The 20,220-nt window shown below is 43.9% G+C and overlaps 1 protein-coding gene across 1 annotated transcript in view; it reads left to right on the top strand.

The window, feature by feature from the left end:
* SORL1 (sortilin related receptor 1) overlaps positions 1-20,220 on the top strand; it is a 71,605-nt gene that overhangs the window by 29,499 nt on the left and 21,886 nt on the right. The window contains exons 7-27 of the mRNA XM_081961098.1: positions 1,403-1,504; positions 2,253-2,422; positions 2,565-2,757; positions 4,017-4,134; positions 4,656-4,729; positions 6,030-6,118; positions 6,871-7,049; positions 7,193-7,379; positions 8,378-8,506; positions 10,254-10,339; positions 11,592-11,764; positions 12,822-12,953; positions 13,371-13,462; positions 13,701-13,947; positions 14,383-14,521; positions 15,435-15,608; positions 16,286-16,399; positions 16,865-16,987; positions 18,109-18,228; positions 18,665-18,790; positions 19,284-19,391. Coding sequence (XP_081817224.1) covers positions 1,403-1,504; positions 2,253-2,422; positions 2,565-2,757; positions 4,017-4,134; positions 4,656-4,729; positions 6,030-6,118; positions 6,871-7,049; positions 7,193-7,379; positions 8,378-8,506; positions 10,254-10,339; positions 11,592-11,764; positions 12,822-12,953; positions 13,371-13,462; positions 13,701-13,947; positions 14,383-14,521; positions 15,435-15,608; positions 16,286-16,399; positions 16,865-16,987; positions 18,109-18,228; positions 18,665-18,790; positions 19,284-19,391 — 2,875 coding nt within the window. The remainder of the gene's footprint in view (positions 1-1,402; positions 1,505-2,252; positions 2,423-2,564; positions 2,758-4,016; positions 4,135-4,655; positions 4,730-6,029; positions 6,119-6,870; positions 7,050-7,192; positions 7,380-8,377; positions 8,507-10,253; positions 10,340-11,591; positions 11,765-12,821; positions 12,954-13,370; positions 13,463-13,700; positions 13,948-14,382; positions 14,522-15,434; positions 15,609-16,285; positions 16,400-16,864; positions 16,988-18,108; positions 18,229-18,664; positions 18,791-19,283; positions 19,392-20,220) is intronic.

Raw genomic sequence — 20,220 nt, 5'->3', positions numbered from 1 at the left:
CTATTCCTATTCCTATTCCTATTCCTAGCCTAGCCTAACCTCTCTTCTCTTCCTATTCCTATTCCTAATCCTAATCCTATCCCCTATCCTAACCTATCCTATCCTATCCTATCCTATCCTCTATTCTATTCTATTCTATTCTATTCTATTCTATTCTATTCTATTCTATTCTATTCAGCAGTTTTTGCGCTCATTGGTGAATACGACACAGATGATGTTTCCAGAAAACAAAATTTCTCTCTTGCTCTCTCTCACACGCGGCTTCTTTTCAGCCTGCAACCGCAGCATAGTTACAACATTGTGGCATTTGTTAATTGCTTGGAGCCCAACCAACAAGTGGAATAAGTATTGGCTTAGGCTGCGAGCCCAAAACCACCGGTGTTTAAACTATCCCATTGTAGCAAATGGATTCAGTTCATTGAGCCCCGGTGAATTTGCAACAGTAGTTTCTGGAAAGCTTCCATGGAAAATGAGTTTCTTTTTTCTTTTTTTTGTTTGGGCTTAAGTTTCAAAACTCTGCAGTGTGTGTATACCTGCACAAAGTAGTTTTTGGGATGGACGCAATCCTGGAAGGACGTTGTATGGGTAATCCTTGACTAATAGAATAGAAATAGAATAGAACAGAATTCTTTATTGGCCAAGTGTGATTGGACACACAAGGAATTTGTCTTTGGTGCAGATGCTCTCAGTGTACATAAAAAGGCAAGATACATTCATCAAGAACCATCAGGTACAACACTTCATGATAGTCAGAGGGTACCAATAAGCAATCAGGAAACAATCAATATCAATATAAATCATAAGGATACAAGAAACAAAGCTACAGTCCTGCAATCATAAGTGGGAGGAGATGGGTGATAGGAACGATAAGAAAACTAATAGTAATACTGATGTAGCCTTAGTGAATAGTTTGACAGAGATAGATAGAATAGAGTAGAGTAGAGTAGGACAGAATAGAATAAGAGTTGGAAGGGACCTTGGACGTCTTCTAGTCCAACCCCCTGCTTAGGCAGGAAACCCTGCACCATTTCAGAATAGAAGAGAATAGAATTCTTTATTGGCCAAGTGTGATTGGACACATAAGGAATTTGTCTTTGGTGCATAGAGCCAACCTCAGAGCCTTCCCCAGACTCCAGGACTGGCTCATGTCCCTCCCCAACCTCCTCACTGTCTGAATCTGCTACTAGCTCCGCTGGCTGGTCACAACACGTGTTTAAACATTAAACTGAAATGTAGTCCTGGAACCTCTGTGGAACGTGGAGATTTATGGAGGGCCTTGTTTTTTTTTTTTAACTTGTTTTCGGTTTGCAGAAACTTTTATTAAAAAGCTCTTTTTTTGACCCAGGATGAAAAAGAGCCAGAACACTTGATTTTTCTCTGTCCCTTCCCTTTCTCTTCTCAGCCTCTGTCAGGTGATCAGTTACAAACATCCGTTCAACTCTGGGTATCCTTTAACCGGAAGCCAATGCAGGCTGCACAGTTTGCAACAAGACACCCCATTAAGGTACGAACAAATGAGGGGGGCTAGAAACTTTATTTAGCTGTAAACCACACTTCTGTAATCTGCATGCTTTCTTTCAGATTTTTTTTGCATGTTTCCATAGATTGTAGGCATCCTTTAAAACAAATGACTATTTTCAATGGGTCTCAAGATATTATCATTATGCCCATTGCACAGCTGGGGAAAACTGAGGCTTATCTAAAGCTACAGTGTCAAGCATGCCTCCTTCAATATCCAAGAAAGGAAAACCTCAACTCCATTTTGATAGAGATAAAGTACTTTTACTAGATATGAAATGAAAACAGCTAAAGGAAAGCAAAATCTGAGCCCAGCACACACCCACCCATTTCCCCAACCCATTGTCCAATCTGCAACTCCCTAAGGTGTCATGTGGGGTGCATCTTCAAACAGCCTCAACAATTTGGTATGCGGAACGGTTGGCCTTGACCAAGTCCAAACATCAGTCACCAGCATGCACAGAAGATGGTGAGAACAAGACTCCTCCAGTACAATATAATTCCCCTCCCTAATATTCTGCACCCACCCTGTTCCTATGGCAGCCGATAGCAAGCATGCGTAGCAAGCAAAACAGAGGCTGACATACAGTAAACTCCTTGCAAAAGTGTGATATTTTGGAGGTGTTTTTGAGATTAATGTCAAACATTTAAGCCACTTTGCCTGCTCGAATGCTTTTTATTGTTATTTAAAAAAAATGAACAAACATTTTCTGCTCCCAAATTTTGTCCTGAAGGAGTACTACATCGCTGACACTTCTGAAGACCAGGTGTTTGTGTGCGTCACTTATAGTAACAACAGCACCAGCCTCTATATCTCCGAAGCTGAAGGCCTTCACTTTTCATTGACTTTGGAAAACATCCTGTATTACAGTCCTGGTGGAGCAGGAAGCGACACTTTAGTAAGGTAAGAAGGCAGACAACTTCCTGGAGACTATCCTTCCTCTGCCACACCCACCAAGCCACGCCCACAGAACTGGTAGTAAAATTATTGAATCCCACCCCTGCGTCGAAGGACTGGTAGGTGAGTGAGTATCTTCTTTCGGCAGATACTTCGCAAGCGAGCCTTTTGCAGACTTCCACCGCGTTGAGGGGATTCCGGGGGTCTATATCACCACCCTGATCAACGGCTCGTTCAGCGACGAGAATATGCGCTCTGTCATCACCTTCGACAAAGGTGGGACTTGGGAATTTCTCCAGCCTCCAGAATATACTCACTATGGCGAAAAGATAAATTGTGAGGTAATGATGCCGACGACCGACGGAATGGTGGTGCCTCCCTGAAGGCTTTCCGATCGCTCATTGCATTCCAGGGTCCCAGTTAAGCTTCACGCAGGTTGTAGAAGTAGGTGAAGTTAGGGGACGTCAACCGACGGTGAGCTTATATTCCCTTTTTTTTTTGATAAAGATGAGATACCTGCATACAGGTAATTTTTATGTTTTTTTGGCAAGTGGAAATACATACAGCCCAGCGTGCCTCAAGCCAGTCATTAAGCATTAATCCATTTCAGCCATGCATCTTTTTTTAATCTTATGTAATAATTATCCAATTACAAATACTTCAAAGTAAATATTTACCATATTTTTCGGAGTGTAAAACGCACCTTTCCCCCCCCCCCCAAAAAAGAGGGTGAAAATCTGGGTGCGTCTTATACACTGAATGCAGCATTTTTGGCCTCCTGAAACCCCGCCCCCTTTGTAAAAATGGACGTGCAGAGGGTTTCGGAGGCCTGCAAAGTGCTCCTGGAGGCTGGGGAGGGCACAAACAAGCAAAAAATGGGCCTTTTTTTTGCTTGTTTTTGCCCCCCAGCCCCCAGGAGCACACTACAAGCCTCCCAAAGCCTATGCATGCCCTGGGATGTTATTGTTTTTTGCAAAAAAAATGGGCTTGTTTTTGTGAAAAACGGGTCATTTTTTGCTTGTTTTTGCCCCCTCCAGTCCCCAGGAACACTTTGCATGCCTCTCAAACTCTCTGCACATCCATTTTTGCAAAGCGGGTGGGTTTCGGGAGCCCAAATTGCTGTATTCAGTTTTCACAAAAAACAAGGTGTGGAGAGGGTTTGGGACACCTGTAGAGTGGTGCAAATGGGTGTGGAATCTTCTTGGAACTGTTAAAGGGACTGTGTTGTAGATTGTTCCAAGAAGGCTCCACACCCATTTGCACCACTCAAGTGACCCTGAGGACACAGAAAAGCCTCAACGTGGCCTCAGCGACCCTCTAAAAGGATGCAAATGACCAGCTCTCTGCAAGGAGTGTAAATCCTTCCCTTCCCCACCATCCAGTCAGTGCTGAAGAAGCTTCTTGGATGAGAAGAGAAACGTTTTCAAAGAAAAACCAGAAAGTCCAGTTGCCTCTTGAAAGAAGTACCTTTGGGACAACCATAATGACGTGTGGTTTTTATACAGGGCTCTTAATGAGATACCCAGATTCCAGAATGCTAAATGCATCTTGTTTTTGGTAGGACAAAGCAAGTGACGTTTGTGTGTTTCTTCTTCACCAGCTTTCTTTGGGATGTTCTCTTCACTTGGCCCAAAGGCTCAGCCAGATCCTCAATTTCCAATTGCGCAGAATGCCCATCCTATCCAAGGAATCCGCTCCGGGATTGATCATTGCAACAGGTAGATCTCTTTCTTTTTTTTGCTTGCTTTGCTTCAATCCTCTTGTTCTCCTCTCCCTAAACTCTGGTTGGTCAATGGTCAAAGCTGAATTACCGTACTTTTCGGAGTATAAGACGCACCTTTTTACCTCAAAAAAGAGGGTGAAAATCTGGGTGCGTCTTACACACTGTATGCAGCATTTTTTGCCTCACAAAACCCCGCCCTCTTTGCAAAAATGGCGGCTGGGGAGGGCGTTTTTGCTCATTTTTGCCCCCCCAGCCTCCACTCTACAAGTCTCCTAAAGGCTATGCATGCCCTTTTTTTGACAAAATACAGGCCCGTTTTCACAAAAAATGGGCCGTCTTTGGGAGGTCTGCAACACGAGTGATGTCGAGCTGGCCATGCCCACTCTGGCCACATCCACTCCGGTCCACTGAGGTCAAATACAACCCTGATGCAGCCCTCAGTGAAATCGAGTTGAACACCCCTGGTCTTGAGGCATTGAAAGAATTGCTCTGAGATTGACGTGCTTCTCTTTGTAGGTTCTGTGGGGAAGAACATGGCAAGTAAAATGAATGTCTACATTTCCAGCAGTGCTGGCGTCAGATGGCAGGAGGTAAGGAAATGCCAGACCCTCATGTGTGGCAGGTGGGGGAAGCCATCCCTGTTGCTCTAGAGACATTTCAACACTAGGCAAAGGATTTTGCCACAGCTGACCAGGTTCTATCCTGTGTTTCTCTGGCTGAGCAGCTTCTATAATCATTCATTCATCCTTCATCTTCTATAATCGTCCATCCATATATCCATCCATCCATCTATCCATCCATCCATCCACCCACCCTCCCATCCATTCTTTCATCTTCTATAATCATCCATCCATCCATCCATCCATCCATTCTTTCATCTTCTATAATCATCCATCCATTCATCCATCCATCCATCCATCCATTCATCTTCTATAATCGTCCATCTATCTATCCATCCATCCATCCACTCACCACCCACCCACCCACCCACCCACCCACCCACCCATCCATCCATCCATCCATCCATCCATCCATTCTTTCATCTTCTATAATCATCCATCCATCCATCTATTCATTCATTCATCCATCCATCCATTCATCTTCTATAATCATCCATCCATCCATCCATCCATCCATCCATCCATCTGGTTTGTGTGCTCTCAGTCTCATCTAGAGCTGACAATATGGGGAGTTTTGGCTTTGGTTTCATTTCATTTCCAAGAAGAACTGACTCTGGTTAACTACCTTCCTCCTAAACTTGCCCTTTCCTGATGCTTTGACCCCTCCCCGAACTCCCATCATCCCCAGCCAGCATAACCAAACCCATATTGCCTAGATTTTAAAAACCTACAAAGATATTTGGGAGCAACTGATCGGTAAAACCCAAAATCAAAAGTTTCATTTTTCCCCACCTCGAGCCCAAAATCCAGAAGCCGTTTCCAAGTAGAGACAAAATTAATTGTAATTTTTTTCCCCCTTTCGATCAAAGCAGACGGTTTAGCCATCTCTGCTAACTCCATCCGTTTCTGTAGCTCTTCCTCCATTGTGGGAAACAAGGGATCCTGAAAAGAAAAGTTTTATAACATGTTGTAACATTGACATTTAACCCCAGATAAGTTGTCGAGAATGTATAAAGGTGTTTCAAATGAATGTTGGCAAATTTTGCTGAGGTTTCCAGAGAGAGGAAATTTCAGTAATGTGATTCCTTGATGGGGGAAACGATAGGATCGTCCTTGGATGTTATTTGTTAGAGCAAGCAGGAACGTGAATATTGACTTTTCAGAACGCCGAATGAATTTTTCTATTCAGGCTGTTTATATTTCTCTTTTGCTTCTTGATATTGATCTGCGGCCCTCTTAGTCCAGTGACTTTGTTTGCTTCCTCTCTCAGGTCCTGTCGGGGCCCCATTATTACTCCTGGGGAGACCACGGGGGCATCCTCATGGCCGTGACCCAGGGTTCAGAAACAAACCAGCTAAAGTAAGCAAAGTGCCAATAAGTTTGCCTGTCCTGGGGGGGGGGGGGGGACTGAGTCTGTAAACGGGGATAATTTGCCTTCCACTTCTCAGGTGCTTTAGACTCCCTGGGGGAAAAGGAGACTTGATAGCCATGATCTAAATCAGGGGTGTCAAACTCAAGGCCCACAGGCTTCGGCCCACGGGGTGCTTAAATCCAGTCCACAGTGCCTCTGCCAGTCAAATGGGGTGCATGTGGGCTCCCTGCGGCCGGTTTTTGGCCTCCACGTTCTCCTGCAGCACTCTGCTGGCCAAAAAGGACCTCATGGGGGCCTCACATGTAACCCTAACCCCCCCATCCCGTTTGGGTTGCATGTGTGCCTCCCCCTTCACTCCGGCTTGACTGGCGCTGCAGGAGGCGTCCATCCCGCCTCTCCCTTCCCACTCCCTGCCCCCCCCCCACTGCCCCTCGGAGGAGAACTACAATGGTGATCCAATTTCCAGCAACCTCGTTCTTGAGGTTCTGGTTTGAGAGGGGTAAAATAGAGGTGCGATGCCACAGCAAATCTTAATGGCCCAAGTGGCCATCAAAACAACTCACCAGCATTGTCTTTGAAAAGCGGGGGGGGGGGGGGGAGAGAAAATAAGCTCATGTTTCTTCCATCACTGAGAGGCAAGTAGCAAGAAATGGGGAGTATCCGAAGCAAAAGATGCTGGAATGAAGAAGGACCCAAACCAAGGTATGGCAGACATCTTCTTGCCGTTCTTTCCGCATAGGTATAGCACAAATGAAGGGGAAACTTGGAAAACCTTCACATTCTCCGAAAAGCCAGTCTTTGTGTATGGCCTGCTGACAGAACCGGGAGAGAAGAGCACCATCTTCACCATATTTGGGTCTTATAAAGAAAACGGACACAGTTGGCTGATTCTGCAGATCAACACCACGGACGTCCTCGGTAAGGGAAGGAGTTGGCCTCCGGTAGCATTTCTCGATCTCGGTGTAGGCCAAAGCTTGCTTTGTAGCGTGACAGGGTCTTTTTTTTAACTTTCTCTGCCCACTCCCCGCAACTTAAAACATAACCCTCTGATGATTTCCTAGGGGTGCCTTGCACGGAAAATGATTATAAGCTGTGGTCTCCCTCTGATGAACGCGGGAACGAGTGTCTCCTGGGGCACAAGACAGTCTTCAAAAGGCGAACACCTCATGCCACTTGTTTCAACGGGGAAGATTTCGATCGACCATTCCTGGTCTCCAATTGTTCCTGCACTAGGGAAGACTACGAGTGGTAAGTCGAGGTCTCTGGTGAGCGACAGTTGCAATGAATATTAGAGGTTGGGGACTTTCCACCTCCTTTGTTGGGGGACTTCTAGAAATGTGGGTTTTTCCTGAATCATATGTCGGCGTTCCAGCTGACAAACCCAACCAAAGCATGCATGGTCAAAACGATCCAACCTCTGAATGCAAAACTTTATTGAGTACATCATTTCGGCACTGGTGAGGGCAAAACCAGATCTAGCTAATTCCTGCGCAAACCGACATAATTAAAGTATAGAATTCACCCTCCCCCTATTAGTGCAGGTTGCATTGTTCACTTGAGTGTCATTGTATTGTTATGAGAAAAAGTCTTTGGATTTGGCAAACTCCTGCTGAAGTGGCCTTGGCTCTCACGGATCGTCTTCTTGATGTCTGGAGCCTACATTCCATCACATCTTTCCTTCTCACTTGGTTTGTTGGCAAGCTGAGAAGGGATAATAGTTGCAACAATTCCCAGTCTACGTGGAGAGTGAAATCAAGGAAAAACTTTGTGAGGCCGAGGGATAGCAGGGAAATGAATTATTTATGTGCCTAGGTCAGTGATTCTCAACCTCAACAACTTTAAGAGGTGTGGACTTCAACTCCCAGAATTCCCCAGCCAGCAGCATGCTGGGAGTTGAAGTCCGTACATCTACAAGTTGCTGAGATTGAGATATACTGCTATAAATCTTAGGTCAAGATGTGTTCCCTTGAATAATGATGCTAACTTTTGTTTACCACTCTGCCTGGCCTGACTGGCAGGAGTTGCTGGCTGGGGAATTCTGGGAGTTGAAGTCCACACCTCTTAAAGTTGACAAGGTTGAGAAACACTACCTTGGATGCTTTGTGGATGATAATCCGATTTAACTGGTTGCAATTCCTGAATTCTTGATTTTCTAAGATTTGAAACCAGATGCTCCACAACAACAACAGCTGGAAGAAATATTATTTTTTTGCTTTGCTCTTTTTCTTTAAACTTCCCCTGTTTAGCGATTTTGGTTTCAAGCTAAGTGAGGATCTGTCTTCAGAAGTTTGCATTCTGGATCCCGAGTTTGTGGGCAAACTTTTCTCTCCTCCTGCACTGTGCCCGGTTGGGTCAACTTACAAGAAGACACGAGGGTAGGTCGAGAGATTGACATACTACAAGGTTTATCAAGTTCGTTTGAAAAGTTTTTTTGAGACAGCAGAAGTAGAATTTTAAATATACGGTTGTGTTGTAAAAGAGGAATGATTGAGATGAAGAGAACTGGCCCTTAGGAACTGTTTGCATAATTTTATCTGAGCAGGAGACAATCCTGTGCGTCACAGGAAATTAAATCAATTAAATATCGTAAAATAATTAAAAACACTCTAAAACAATAAGTCATTTCCTGATAATGCAGTCAAAACCAAGATGAGAATTGAAGTTGAAACAGTATAGAGAACATCCAACAACCTAGATAGCTGATTTAAAAAGTTTCTACAGAGAAAAGACTAAGGTGGGAAAAAAATAGGATTTTAGGCTTTTCTTAAACTTGTCAGAAAATTAAAACTACAGTTATCTGTTATTCAGAAGAGGGTTGTAACTGACCCTTAAAGTAGGGAGGGGGAACATCATTAGGCCCTGCATTTGTAAAGCCACAGAAAGGCTTAACTAACTTGAAGCCTAGCTGAGGTTGTGCCAATAGAGTAGTCTTCAAGAAAAGAAGAATTAGGGGGTGACATGAGAGCAGTATTCCAGTATTTGAGGGACTGTTACAAAGAAGAGGGGGTCAAATTATTCTACAAAGCACCAGAGGGCAGGACAAGAATCGATGGTTGGAAACTAAACAAAGAGAGAAGCAACCTGGAATTAAGGAGAAATCTCCTAACAATGAGGACAATAAACCGGTGGAACAGAAGTTGCCTCCAGAAAAACTCCATCACTGGAGGTTTTTAAGAAGAGACTGGACAGTCACTAATCTGAAATAGTACAGGTTCTCCTGCTTGAGAAGGGGGTTGGACTAGAGGACTGCCAAGGTCACTTCTAAATTCTATTCTGTTCTGTTCTGTTCTATAAGACAAGATCTACCTTTTCACACTTACATGGTTTGTGCCACTCTGTCACAATGCACATTTTATCACTCCTCACTGTACCCAGGTATTAATGGAATAGAATAGAATAGAATTCTTTATTGGTCAAGTGTGATTGGACACAAAGGAATTTGTCTCTGGTGCATAGGCTCTCAGTGTACATAAAAGTACATTCGTCATGAATCATAAGGTACAAAACTTAATGATAGTCATATAGGGTACAAACAAGCAATGAAATCATACTAGGAAACAATATAAATCGTAAGGATATAAGCAAAAAAGTTACAGTCCTGCAGTCATAAGTGGGAGGAGATGGGTGAGAGGAACGATGAGAAGACTAATAGTAATAGTAATGCAGATTTAGTGAATGATTTGACAGTGGTGAGGGAATTAGTTGTTTAGCAGAGTGATGGTGTTTGGGAAAAAACTGCCCTTGTGTTTAGTTGTCTTGGTGTGCAGTGCTCCATAGTGTCGTTTTGAGGGTAAAATTTGAAACAATTTATGTCCAAGATGTGAGGGATCTGTAGATATTTTCACAGGCCTCTTTTTAACTCCTGCAATGTACAGGTCCTCAATGGAAGGCAGGTTGGTAGTAGTTGCTTTTTCTGCAATCAGTTCATATATTACTTGCAAATTCTTTTTGGAGGGCCCTGATGTTTCAATGCATCACCCTCTAAAATCCAAACACTTGCAGAAAATAATTTGTCATCTGCGTAGGTTAAAATAGCCCATTCCCAGTGCAGTTAACTTGATAGGGGCACTCGGGTTACGTCTGTGTGTCTCTGACAAAACACTCTTGTTTTATTGATGTTAGTTACCGCAAGATATCCGGCGACACGTGTTCTGGAGGTGATGTAGAGGCCCGGTTAGAAGGGGAAACTGTACCGTGTCCATTAGCAGGTAAGCCAAGGAGGGGCAAAAACAGCATCTGTCAAAGTTGTGTTTGTAGTTCAGGAAAATAAAATCTGCCTTGTGTTAAGCTTGACTCCTGCTAACTAACGGACACACACCTAATTCTTTTGAGAGTAGCCCAAATGGTCCAGGTGTTGCTCCTGTAAGACATAAGGAAGGCTGAGCGCCAAAGAATGGAGGCCTTTGAACTCTGGTGCTGGAGAAGACTCCTGCAAGTCCCTTGGACTGCAAGGCCATCCAACCGGTCAGTCCTAGAGGAGATCAACCCTGACTGCTCTTTAGAAGGCCAGATCCTCAAGAGGAAACTAAAAGACTTTGGCCACCTAATGATAAGGAAGGACTCCCTGGAGAAGAGCCTGATGCTGGGAAAGACAGAGGGCAAATGAAGAACAGGACAACAGAGAATGAGGTGGCTGGATGGAGTCACTGAAGCAGTCAGCATGAGTTTAAATGGACTCCAGAGGATGGAAGAGGACAGGAAGGCCTGGAGGAATGTTGTCCATGGGGTCGTGATGGGTCGGACACAACTTTGCAACTAACACCAACAAAGGATCAGTAGCTTTGATGAAATGATTGGGAAATGTGTACAAAATGTCAGGCAACATTTTAAAAAAATTATAAAAGGGACTTAAAATTGGCCAACACTGGGAAGGAGAGGGTTTCCACCTTTTCTTAAAATTTACCAAGATGTAAAAAAGATGTGGAGACTCTAGAAAGAGTCTTTCCAGTCTAGTTCAGTGAATAAAAGGACTAGGGGAGACATGATAGCAGTATCCCAATTTCTCAGGGGCTGCCACAAAGAAGAGGGAGTCAAGCTATTCTCCAAAACACCTGAGGGCAGGACAAGAAACAATAGGTGAAAACTAATCAAGGAGAGAATCATTCTAGAACTAAGGAGGAATTTCCTGACAGTTAGAATAATTAATCAGTGGAACAACTTGCCTCCAGAAGTTGTGAATGCTCCAGCACTGGACATTTTAAAGAAGAGATTGGATAACCATTTGTCTAAATAAAATTACATAGTTGGTGGTGAAAAACGGGGACTTTGCAATGTGGCATACATTTTTTAAAACGTTTGTTGGATTATGCTTACATCTGGAGGAAAACCAAGACATTTCAGTCTTGACATCAGCTAGAGAGGATGCTATATAGAAGCGGAATGTTTACAAACTTCCTTTTCCGATGTTTGAGCTTGGAAGAAGGTCCTTCCCAAATCCTTCATTCCTGATTTTTTTTACAGAGGAAAATGAGTTCATCTTGTATTCGACAAGGTATTCCATCCATCGGTACGATCTCTCGTCCGGGCTGACGGAAGATTTGCCTTTGACGGGGTTGCGTGGGGCAGTGGCCCTTGACTTTGATTACACCCACAACTGTCTATACTGGGCAGATGTGACTCTTGAAATTATCCAGGTTAGTTTCTTCTTTGTGCTCTTCTTTGATGTGATCCTATTCTATTCTGCCCTCCATTTGAAGCCAGCCAAGAAAAAGCATATGTTAGGGTTCCAAATAGCATCCAAAAGTAAATCAGAGTCCAAGGCAAAGTATTGCTCAAAGTTCCAATTTATTAAGAGAGCCACGTTGGCGCATCTGGGAAAACCCGAATCTGAAAGCTTCCTGGTTTTCCCCACCTAATTGAAAGTTCAAGATCTTGCCCCCACACCCACAAGTCCATCACATGATCCAATCTTCCCCTGCCATGCTGGCAGTTCCATCCATCCAGTTCCAGTCAGGTGCAGAGACGCAGAGACAAAGGATGACCTTGGCTTTCTAGAAAGAATTTTGTTATAGCTACATAGTATGTTAACTCCTTACAATCCCCCCTGCCATTTTCCCACAATAGAAAATGCATAGCGAAATAATAGAAAGTGTGACAGGCCAAAGACCCAAAAGAAAAGATGGCTGCAGGCCTGACAGGATGCCACATACTGTACATGTTGGCACACCACGGCTTATGACCACAAATTGAGCTGAACATTTTCTGTTGCTAAGTGAGACACTAGTGAATTTTGCCCCATTTTGTTTGCCAACAGTTGTTAAGTGAATCTCTGCAGTTACAGATTTGCCAGTATCTCCTGTCTTCCATTTAGATATTTCCTCCAAAGTTCTTGTGTATCCTCTTTGAATGGGGTAATATAGAAAAAGTGGGCATTGAAGTATAATGCGGGTGTTTGTTACTTTCTGAAGTTGACCCAGAAGTCCTAGGTGCTAAGTCGACCACCAGTAATGGCTGAAAGATCTAGGCCAGGAGTGTCTAACCTTAGCAGCTGTAAGACTTGTGGATTTGTGGGCTTCAGCTTCCAGAATTCCCCAGCCAACACTTGTTCTAAGCGATGCAGTCTTAAGGCTGGGTGTTCTCCATCACTCCTTCTTGTGCTGCTCTCCTTAGCTTCAGGGATCATCTCTTGAGTTTTGTTGGCCTCAAACATAGCAGTTGACTTCCCTAATGGCTCTGACCTATTATTTTCAGCGTCTCTGTCTCAACGGAAGTTCTGGGCAGGAAGTCATCATTGGCACCGGCCTGGAGACGGTCGAAGCTTTGGTCTTTGAGCCCATCAGTCAACTGCTTTACTGGGTGAACGCCGGCATCCCCAAAATCGAGGTACGCCTCCTTCTGCTTGTAGGAAAGAAGCCCAACATCCCAAGGAGAAGCCCATCACTCAAGCAGAAGTCTACCCCAGATAGGGAGCATGGATTTGTTTTTTAACTTTTGCTGTGTGTATTTCCTTATATACACTGTGCGGTTATGCAGTAGTTAGAGTCCAGTACTGCAGGCTACTTCTGCTGATCACCGGCTGCCAACAGTTTGGCAGTTCGATTCTCAGCAGGCTCCAGGTTGACTCATCCTTCCGAGAAGGGTAAAATGAGGACCCAGATTGTTGGGGAAAAGATGCTGACTCTGTAAACTGCTTAGAGAGGACTGTAAAAGAACTGTGAAGCGGTATATTAATCTAAGTGCTATTCGTAACAATAATAGTCTGGTGAACTCATTGTTCTCCAATTTGTGGTCTCCACACAGGTTGCAAACCCAGACGGGGACTTGCGTCTTACCATTTTAAACTCCTCGGTGCTTGAGCGACCCCGGGCCCTAACTTTGGTGCCCAAAGAAGGGTAAGTAGGAAGCCTCCCATCCCTTGATCTTGTTGGGATTCTCTTTGGAGTCAGGGGACTTGCAATCTGGATCCCAAAGCAACCATCCAGAAAGCTGAAATCTCACACCTTGAGATGTCTCTGGGTTGAAACATTCCCTAAATTTAATCAGGAGAATGACATTCAATCCTAGTTCTGGCTTGACTTTGGTGTCACGTTTTTCTCTCTACCTCTTGTTGGTTATGACTTCTATCCCCAGGCTGATGTTCTGGACAGACTGGGGGGACTCCCGGCCTGGTATTTATCGAAGCGAAATGGACGGCTCCTCTGCTACTTGCATTGTCTCTGAGGGAGTAAAGTGGCCAAATGGAATTTCAGCAGATGATCATTGGATCTACTGGACGGAAGCCTACATGGACAGGATTGAGCGGGTCGACTTCAACGGCATGCAGAGATCAGTGATCTTGGATAGTCTTCCTCATCCCTATGCCATTGCCGTGTTTAAGGTACTTCTGGAACATCTACGATAGCGTAGGCATTATCAATCCAGACTGCTCTATGGTAAAGCAGGAATCATCCATCTAGACTCCTCTACGATAGAGCAGATGTTGTCAATCTAGAACCCTCTAAGATGGAGTGGGCATCGTCCATCAAACCCTCCCTGATAGAGCAGGAGCCATCCATCTAGAACCCTCTACATGTCAGGGTTCCAGGTAACACCCCCAACGAAGAAGACTCCGGGGCTTGAGGTTCCTCAAAGTTCCATTTTGGAACATCTGGGAAAACCTGAATCTGAAAGCTTGCAGGTTTTCCCCATCCAAACGAAAGTCTTAGTGTGGTTTGGTACTTGCTTGTATGGTTATTCTTTCATCTGCCTCCAGGTCTCCTCCTCCAATGGATATTTAAAAATGAAAAGGTTTCCTTTATTTTTTCCCCTCCAGAATGATATCTATTGGAATGATTGGTCGCAGCTGAGCATTTTCAGAGCCTCCAAGCACAACGGAGCCAGAATGGAGACCTTGGTTGACCATCTCAATAGCGTGATGGACATGAAAATCTTCTACCATGGAAAGACTGCAGGTATTTATTGGTCCATTGCTTTTACTCCTCTGATGCATCTCCTGTCAGGGTTCCAAATAGCATCCAAAATTAAATCAGAGTCCGAGGCAAAGTATTGCTCAAAGTTCCAATTTATTAAGAGAGCCATGTTGGCGCATCTGGGAAAACCCGAATCTGAAAGCTTCCCGGTTTTCCCCACCTAGTTGAAAGTTCAAGATCTTGCCTGCCCACACCCACAAGTCCATCACATGGTACAATCTCCCACTGCCATGCTGGCGGCTTCCGCCCATCCAGTTCCTGTCAGGTCCAGGGGTTCAAAGACAAAGGATGACCTTGGCTTTCTAGAAAGAATGTTGTTATGGCTACATGTCATCTAACTCCGTACAATCCCCCCTTCCATTTTCCCACAATAGAGAATGCATAGCAGAATAATAGAAAGTGTGGCAGACAAAGACCCAAAAGGAATATGGCTGCAGGCCTGACATCTCCCTTGAAATAGCTTTCCCTGTTGAGTATAATTAAAACTAACAATTCAGTGGCAACTCTGGAAGGTAACTGTCCTTGGAGAGCCTCAATCATCCAGCCATGGTTGTCCCAAAGGTGTTAATCCAAAAGGCAACTGGACTTTGGGGTTTTTTTTACTCACTGGGGCTGCAGCAGAAGGTAAGATTTAGTGCTGATTTCAGATGTAAGGTGCGCACGCAAAGCGCACTGGTTGTTACACCGGTTGAATCCCACCACTGCTTTCAACACGGATCCAAGAAGCCTCTTGGATGAGAAGCGAAGCGTTTTCAAAAAACAGCAACAACAAAGAAATCCAGTTTTGGAAAAATGACATCTGGGACATCTGGAAGGCAACTTCTTCTCCTGAAGTTTCACGATCTACATTTCTGGTTCACAAAGTACTTTCTTCTTTCTTCTCTCCTCTGGACAGGGAAGAACGCATGCGCAGATAAGCCATGCAGCCTGCTGTGTCTGCCCAGGGCTAATAGTAACTACACTTGTCGATGCCCTGATGGAGTCTCCAGCCATGTGCTCCCGTCGGGGGAGATGCGATGTGACTGTCCACCCAACTATCACCTGAAGAACGGCACCTGCGTGAAAGAAGGTAAAGGACATCCCCTGGGCACTAGAGGATCAGATAGCATCTCAGTTGAGATTTTATTATATTTATTTACTAAACAAATTTATGCGGACACCCAATTGATACATAGATGGCCAAAGGACTTGAGTTTCCTCTTCAGGATCTGGCCTTCTAAAGAGCAGTCAGGGTTGATCTCCTCTAGGACTGACCGGTTGGATGGCCTTGCAGTCCAAGGGACTCAATGCAGGAGTCGGCTTCTCCAGCATCAAAGTTCAAAGTCTTCCATTCTTTGGTGCTCCGCCTTCCTTATGGTCCAACTTTCACAGCCATCCATTGCAACTGGGGAAACCATTGCCTTGACTAGACGCAATTTTGTTGGCAGGGTGATGCCTCTGCTTTTTAGGATGCTGTCTAGATTTGCCATAGCAGATCTTAATTTTAGCTGGTTGGAGAATTCTGGGAGTTGCAATCCCCCCCCCCCCTCTTAAAATGGCCAAGGTTGAGAAACATTGGACTTATGGTGTTTGAGAACTGCTATGAAGCTTTTTCACCATAAAGGCTGTTTTTCCGGAATCTTTCTCGTTGGGAACTGGGATGGGTGGGTTCATTAAATTCAGCTTGTCTTTTTTTCCTTTTTACTGGCTGTTGATTATTTGTACTGGTTTCCTCCTCTGTGTCTCTCCAATGCCACCGACATCCAGAAAACACCTGTCTCTCCAACCAGTACAGATGCTCAAATGGGAATTGCATTAATAACATCTGGAAGTGTGACAATGACAACGATTGCGGGGACATGAGCGATGAAAAGAACTGCCGTAAGTCATGCAGATACCTGGGAGTGGGGTGGGGTGGGGGCAAGGGAGGGTTTGCTTAAGTGAATGATCAAAGGAGCCCCTCTTCAAAGAATCTTAGATAAATCTTGACACGCAACACATCAACAGTGAGGAAAAGGTTATGGGAGTTCTGACCGTGGCTTCCTGAGAGTATGAAGCAAACTCCTTGTCCCGACAAAAACCTCTTTTATTAATTTGCTGTGAATTCTGCTCATTCACCTCCAGCAAAGTCTTTCAAGGGAGGATTTACAGTCACAGACCTTATCTGGCTTGGGCAGCTGCCAGGCTGATATCGGCAAAACTTGGCAAGGAGTCTCGGAGAGCCACGAACCAATTAAGCGAACTAATTGTCTCGATGGGAGGGCTTGAATGTCGATGGAGCTGTTGACGTCTCAACGTGAGATATTGATGATGTTAGAAGGTCTCTTTTTCTTTGTGTGATAACAGCAACAACGGTGTGTGATCCTGACACCCAATTCCGTTGCCACGAATCAGGGACCTGCGTCCCCCTGTCCTATAAGTGTGATCTGGAGGACGATTGTGGAGACAGTAGCGACGAGAGCCACTGTGGTAAGCTCAGGAGAAGATCTCTGGGCCTTTTTGACGTGTCTCAAACGTCTCTCTGTTGCCCTGGATACCGAAAGACCATTGCATAGAGGCCTGACCCTGCACCTAGCATGCTGGGGAATTATAGTTTGGCAGTTAGTGCTCCCATAGGAAACAAGCAAGAAAAACCTTGTCCAATATACGTGACCCATTTGTAAACTCGGGATGTGACTCCTGCCATGGTGGATTTTATATCTGACTAGCTGATAACCCGGCGTAGCCCGGGTATGTATTTATCCCAATCCTGTATAAGAGGAAGCCCCCTTGTGGAGTACTGCAAAGCTGTTACAATGGCAACTGTGCTGTACACTAGAAGCCATTTTAAGGCACAACAGGCTGTATCTTAACAGAACACACTATCACTGTCAAAACCACTGTGACTTGACACTATAGATATAATTCAGTCCTTTTCATTTCAGCGGCCCAGATGTTCCAGAGTTATGCTGGAACACACCCACACGCAGACACACCCACACCCTGAGGGGTTTAGGTGTGTCTTACTCCCACAGTATTTGTTTCCAGAGAGTAAGTCATCTGTGCACCACCGCAGTTTGGTTAAAACTGCTCGAGACGTTCCAGAGTTATGCTGGAATATAGATAGATGATAGATAGATAGATAGATAGATAGATAGATAGATAGATAGATAGATAGATAGATAGATAGATAGATAGATAGATAGATAGATGATAGATAGATAGATAGATAGATAGATAGATGATAGATAGATAGATAGATAGATAGATAGATGATAGATAGATAGATAGATAGATAGATAGATAGATAGATAGATAGATGATAGATAGATAGATAGATAGATGATAGATAGATAGATAGATAGATAGATAGATAGATAGATAGATATAGAGATAGATAGATAGATATAAGATAGATAGATTGAGAGATAGATAGATGGATAGATATAGATATAGATAGATATAAGATGATAGATAGATAGATAGATAGATAGATAGATAGATAGATAGATAGATAGAAATAGATAGATAGAAATAGATAGATAGAGATAGAGAGATAGATAGATATAATCTGAGTTTCCACCTGCACCATTTTGTCCTGCCATTTTCAGAAGCCCACCAGTGTCAGAATGATGAGTTCAGCTGCAATTCGGGGATGTGTATCCGTCTCTCATGGAAATGCGATGGTGACAATGACTGTCGGGATTGGTCGGATGAAGCAAACTGCACAGGTGAGCATCCTTTCTCTGTTTGTCTGCCTCTGTCTCTGTCCCTCTCTGTCCCTCTCTGTCTCTTTTCTCTTTCTCTTTCTCTCTCTCTCAACTCTCTAAAATTATCTTTAGCTTGGTTGCATTCACACAACAGATTACCCTGGGTGACTGAATTAAACTCCTTTCCTAAGTCTGCTGTTGGGCTGGACAACTGATTTCTAGCTTGCCAGGGTCACTGGAGATTGTGTGCAGCCTGAAGGGGGTTGTTACCTTGATTTCCACATTCTCCCCTCCCCTTCCTTCCTTCTTTCCTGCTTTGGTCCCTGCATGCTGGTAAGTCAACACTGATGATGTTACCTGGTTGGGTAATGAAACATCTGCAGGACAACAACCAAGCTCAGAGAGCACCAAGAATCCTGCAGAAAGTCAACACTCTGCGTTGTGTTGTTGTTTTTAGCTGTTCATCACACTTGTGAAGCCTCCAGTTTCCGCTGCCAAAACGGGCACTGCATCCCCCAAAGATGGGCTTGTGACGGAGACACCGATTGTCAAGATGGAACGGATGAAGACCCCATCAATTGTGGTAATGGATTTTCTAGATACAGGCAAAGTCCCTTTCACTCTGACTTTCAACTTCCTCTTAACATGGACCGCGGTCAAACATCTCTTAGTAAGCTCAATTAACTCATCAGAAAGTCTAGAACACGGGTCGGCAACCTTAAGCACTCAAAGAGCCACAAAGGTCCTAACTGGGAGCCTAACCTTCCTCCCAGTTCTTCACACTTTAGTAATAGCAATAGCACTTAGACTTATATACCACTTCATAGTGCTTTACAGCCCTCTCTAAGGGGTTTATAGAGTCAGCATATTTTCGCCCAACAATCTGGGTCCTCATTTTACCCACCGCGGAAGGATGGAAGGCTGAGTCAGTCAGAATCAAACTCTTGGCAATTGGCAGAATTTGCCTGCAATACTGCATTCTAACCACAGGGAGGGAGGGAGGGAAGGAAGGCAGGCAGGAAGGAAGGAATTCTCATGTATTTAAAACTGAAGTTTGCTTTTCTTTGGTTTGGCAGAGAAGAAATGCAATGGTTTCCAGTGCGCCACGGGGACATGTATCCCTTCTAGCAAGCGATGCAACGGGGCGCAGGACTGCTCCGATGGCTCGGATGAAAAACACTGTGGTGAGTGTAACTGGAGTGTAAAAATTATAGCCAGGGTGACGGTGGGGTTGCTGAGTCACCAGAAAGGAAACCAAGTCATAGAACTGCCCCCGAGCTGGAGAACAATTTTTAATTAACATTTGCAATTGATTACTTTGCTCTGCATGGACAGGTCCTCCTTCAACTTACAACCCATTAGTTTAGGGACCGTTTTGAAATTACAATAGCACTGGAAAAAAAAAAAACTTGCTTTGAAACGGAGATGAGCACCGCCCCCTAGAGTCGGGAACAACTAGCACGTATGTGTGAGGGGAACCTTTACCTTTACCTGTGATTGTGAGTCAAGGGCTAACTGTAAAACTTTCTTTTCCCAAATGGTATTCGAAAAAGAAACTAGCCAAAAATAAAGAGAGAAATAAGGGGAGATGGGGAAGAGAAATTTGGGGGAAAGATACTAAAAAAAAATCTATCTATTGAAAAGTGAGAGGGAAAATACAGAAGAAAAGATATAAGACACATAAGAAGGACAAAAAGAGAAGAGAAAATTTAGAAATAGGAGAATAAGTAGAATGATATGACTCAACAGAAAGAAGTAATGTAAACAAGGTAAAAATATGTTTTAAATTAGAATGTGTGGGAATTATATTAAGAAACCTAAAGCTGTTAGATAATTATGTTGTGTTCATTATACAACACTTGAAATCTGAAATTTGAAGATTCATATGGTTAAGGGGAAATAGATAGAAAAGAAATGATAAATTGTTTATTTTTAAAGAGAAAGAAAAAAAATATGTGTGTACATGTTAAAAAAACTAGAAATTGGAAAATATGAGAAGAAAAGTAATCCAGC

Source organism: Natrix helvetica, assembly GCF_964273705.1.
Source record: "Natrix helvetica genome assembly, chromosome: 8".
NCBI lineage: Eukaryota > Metazoa > Chordata > Lepidosauria > Squamata > Natricidae > Natrix > Natrix helvetica.
This window is presented reverse-complemented; position numbering and strand designations above follow the sequence as displayed.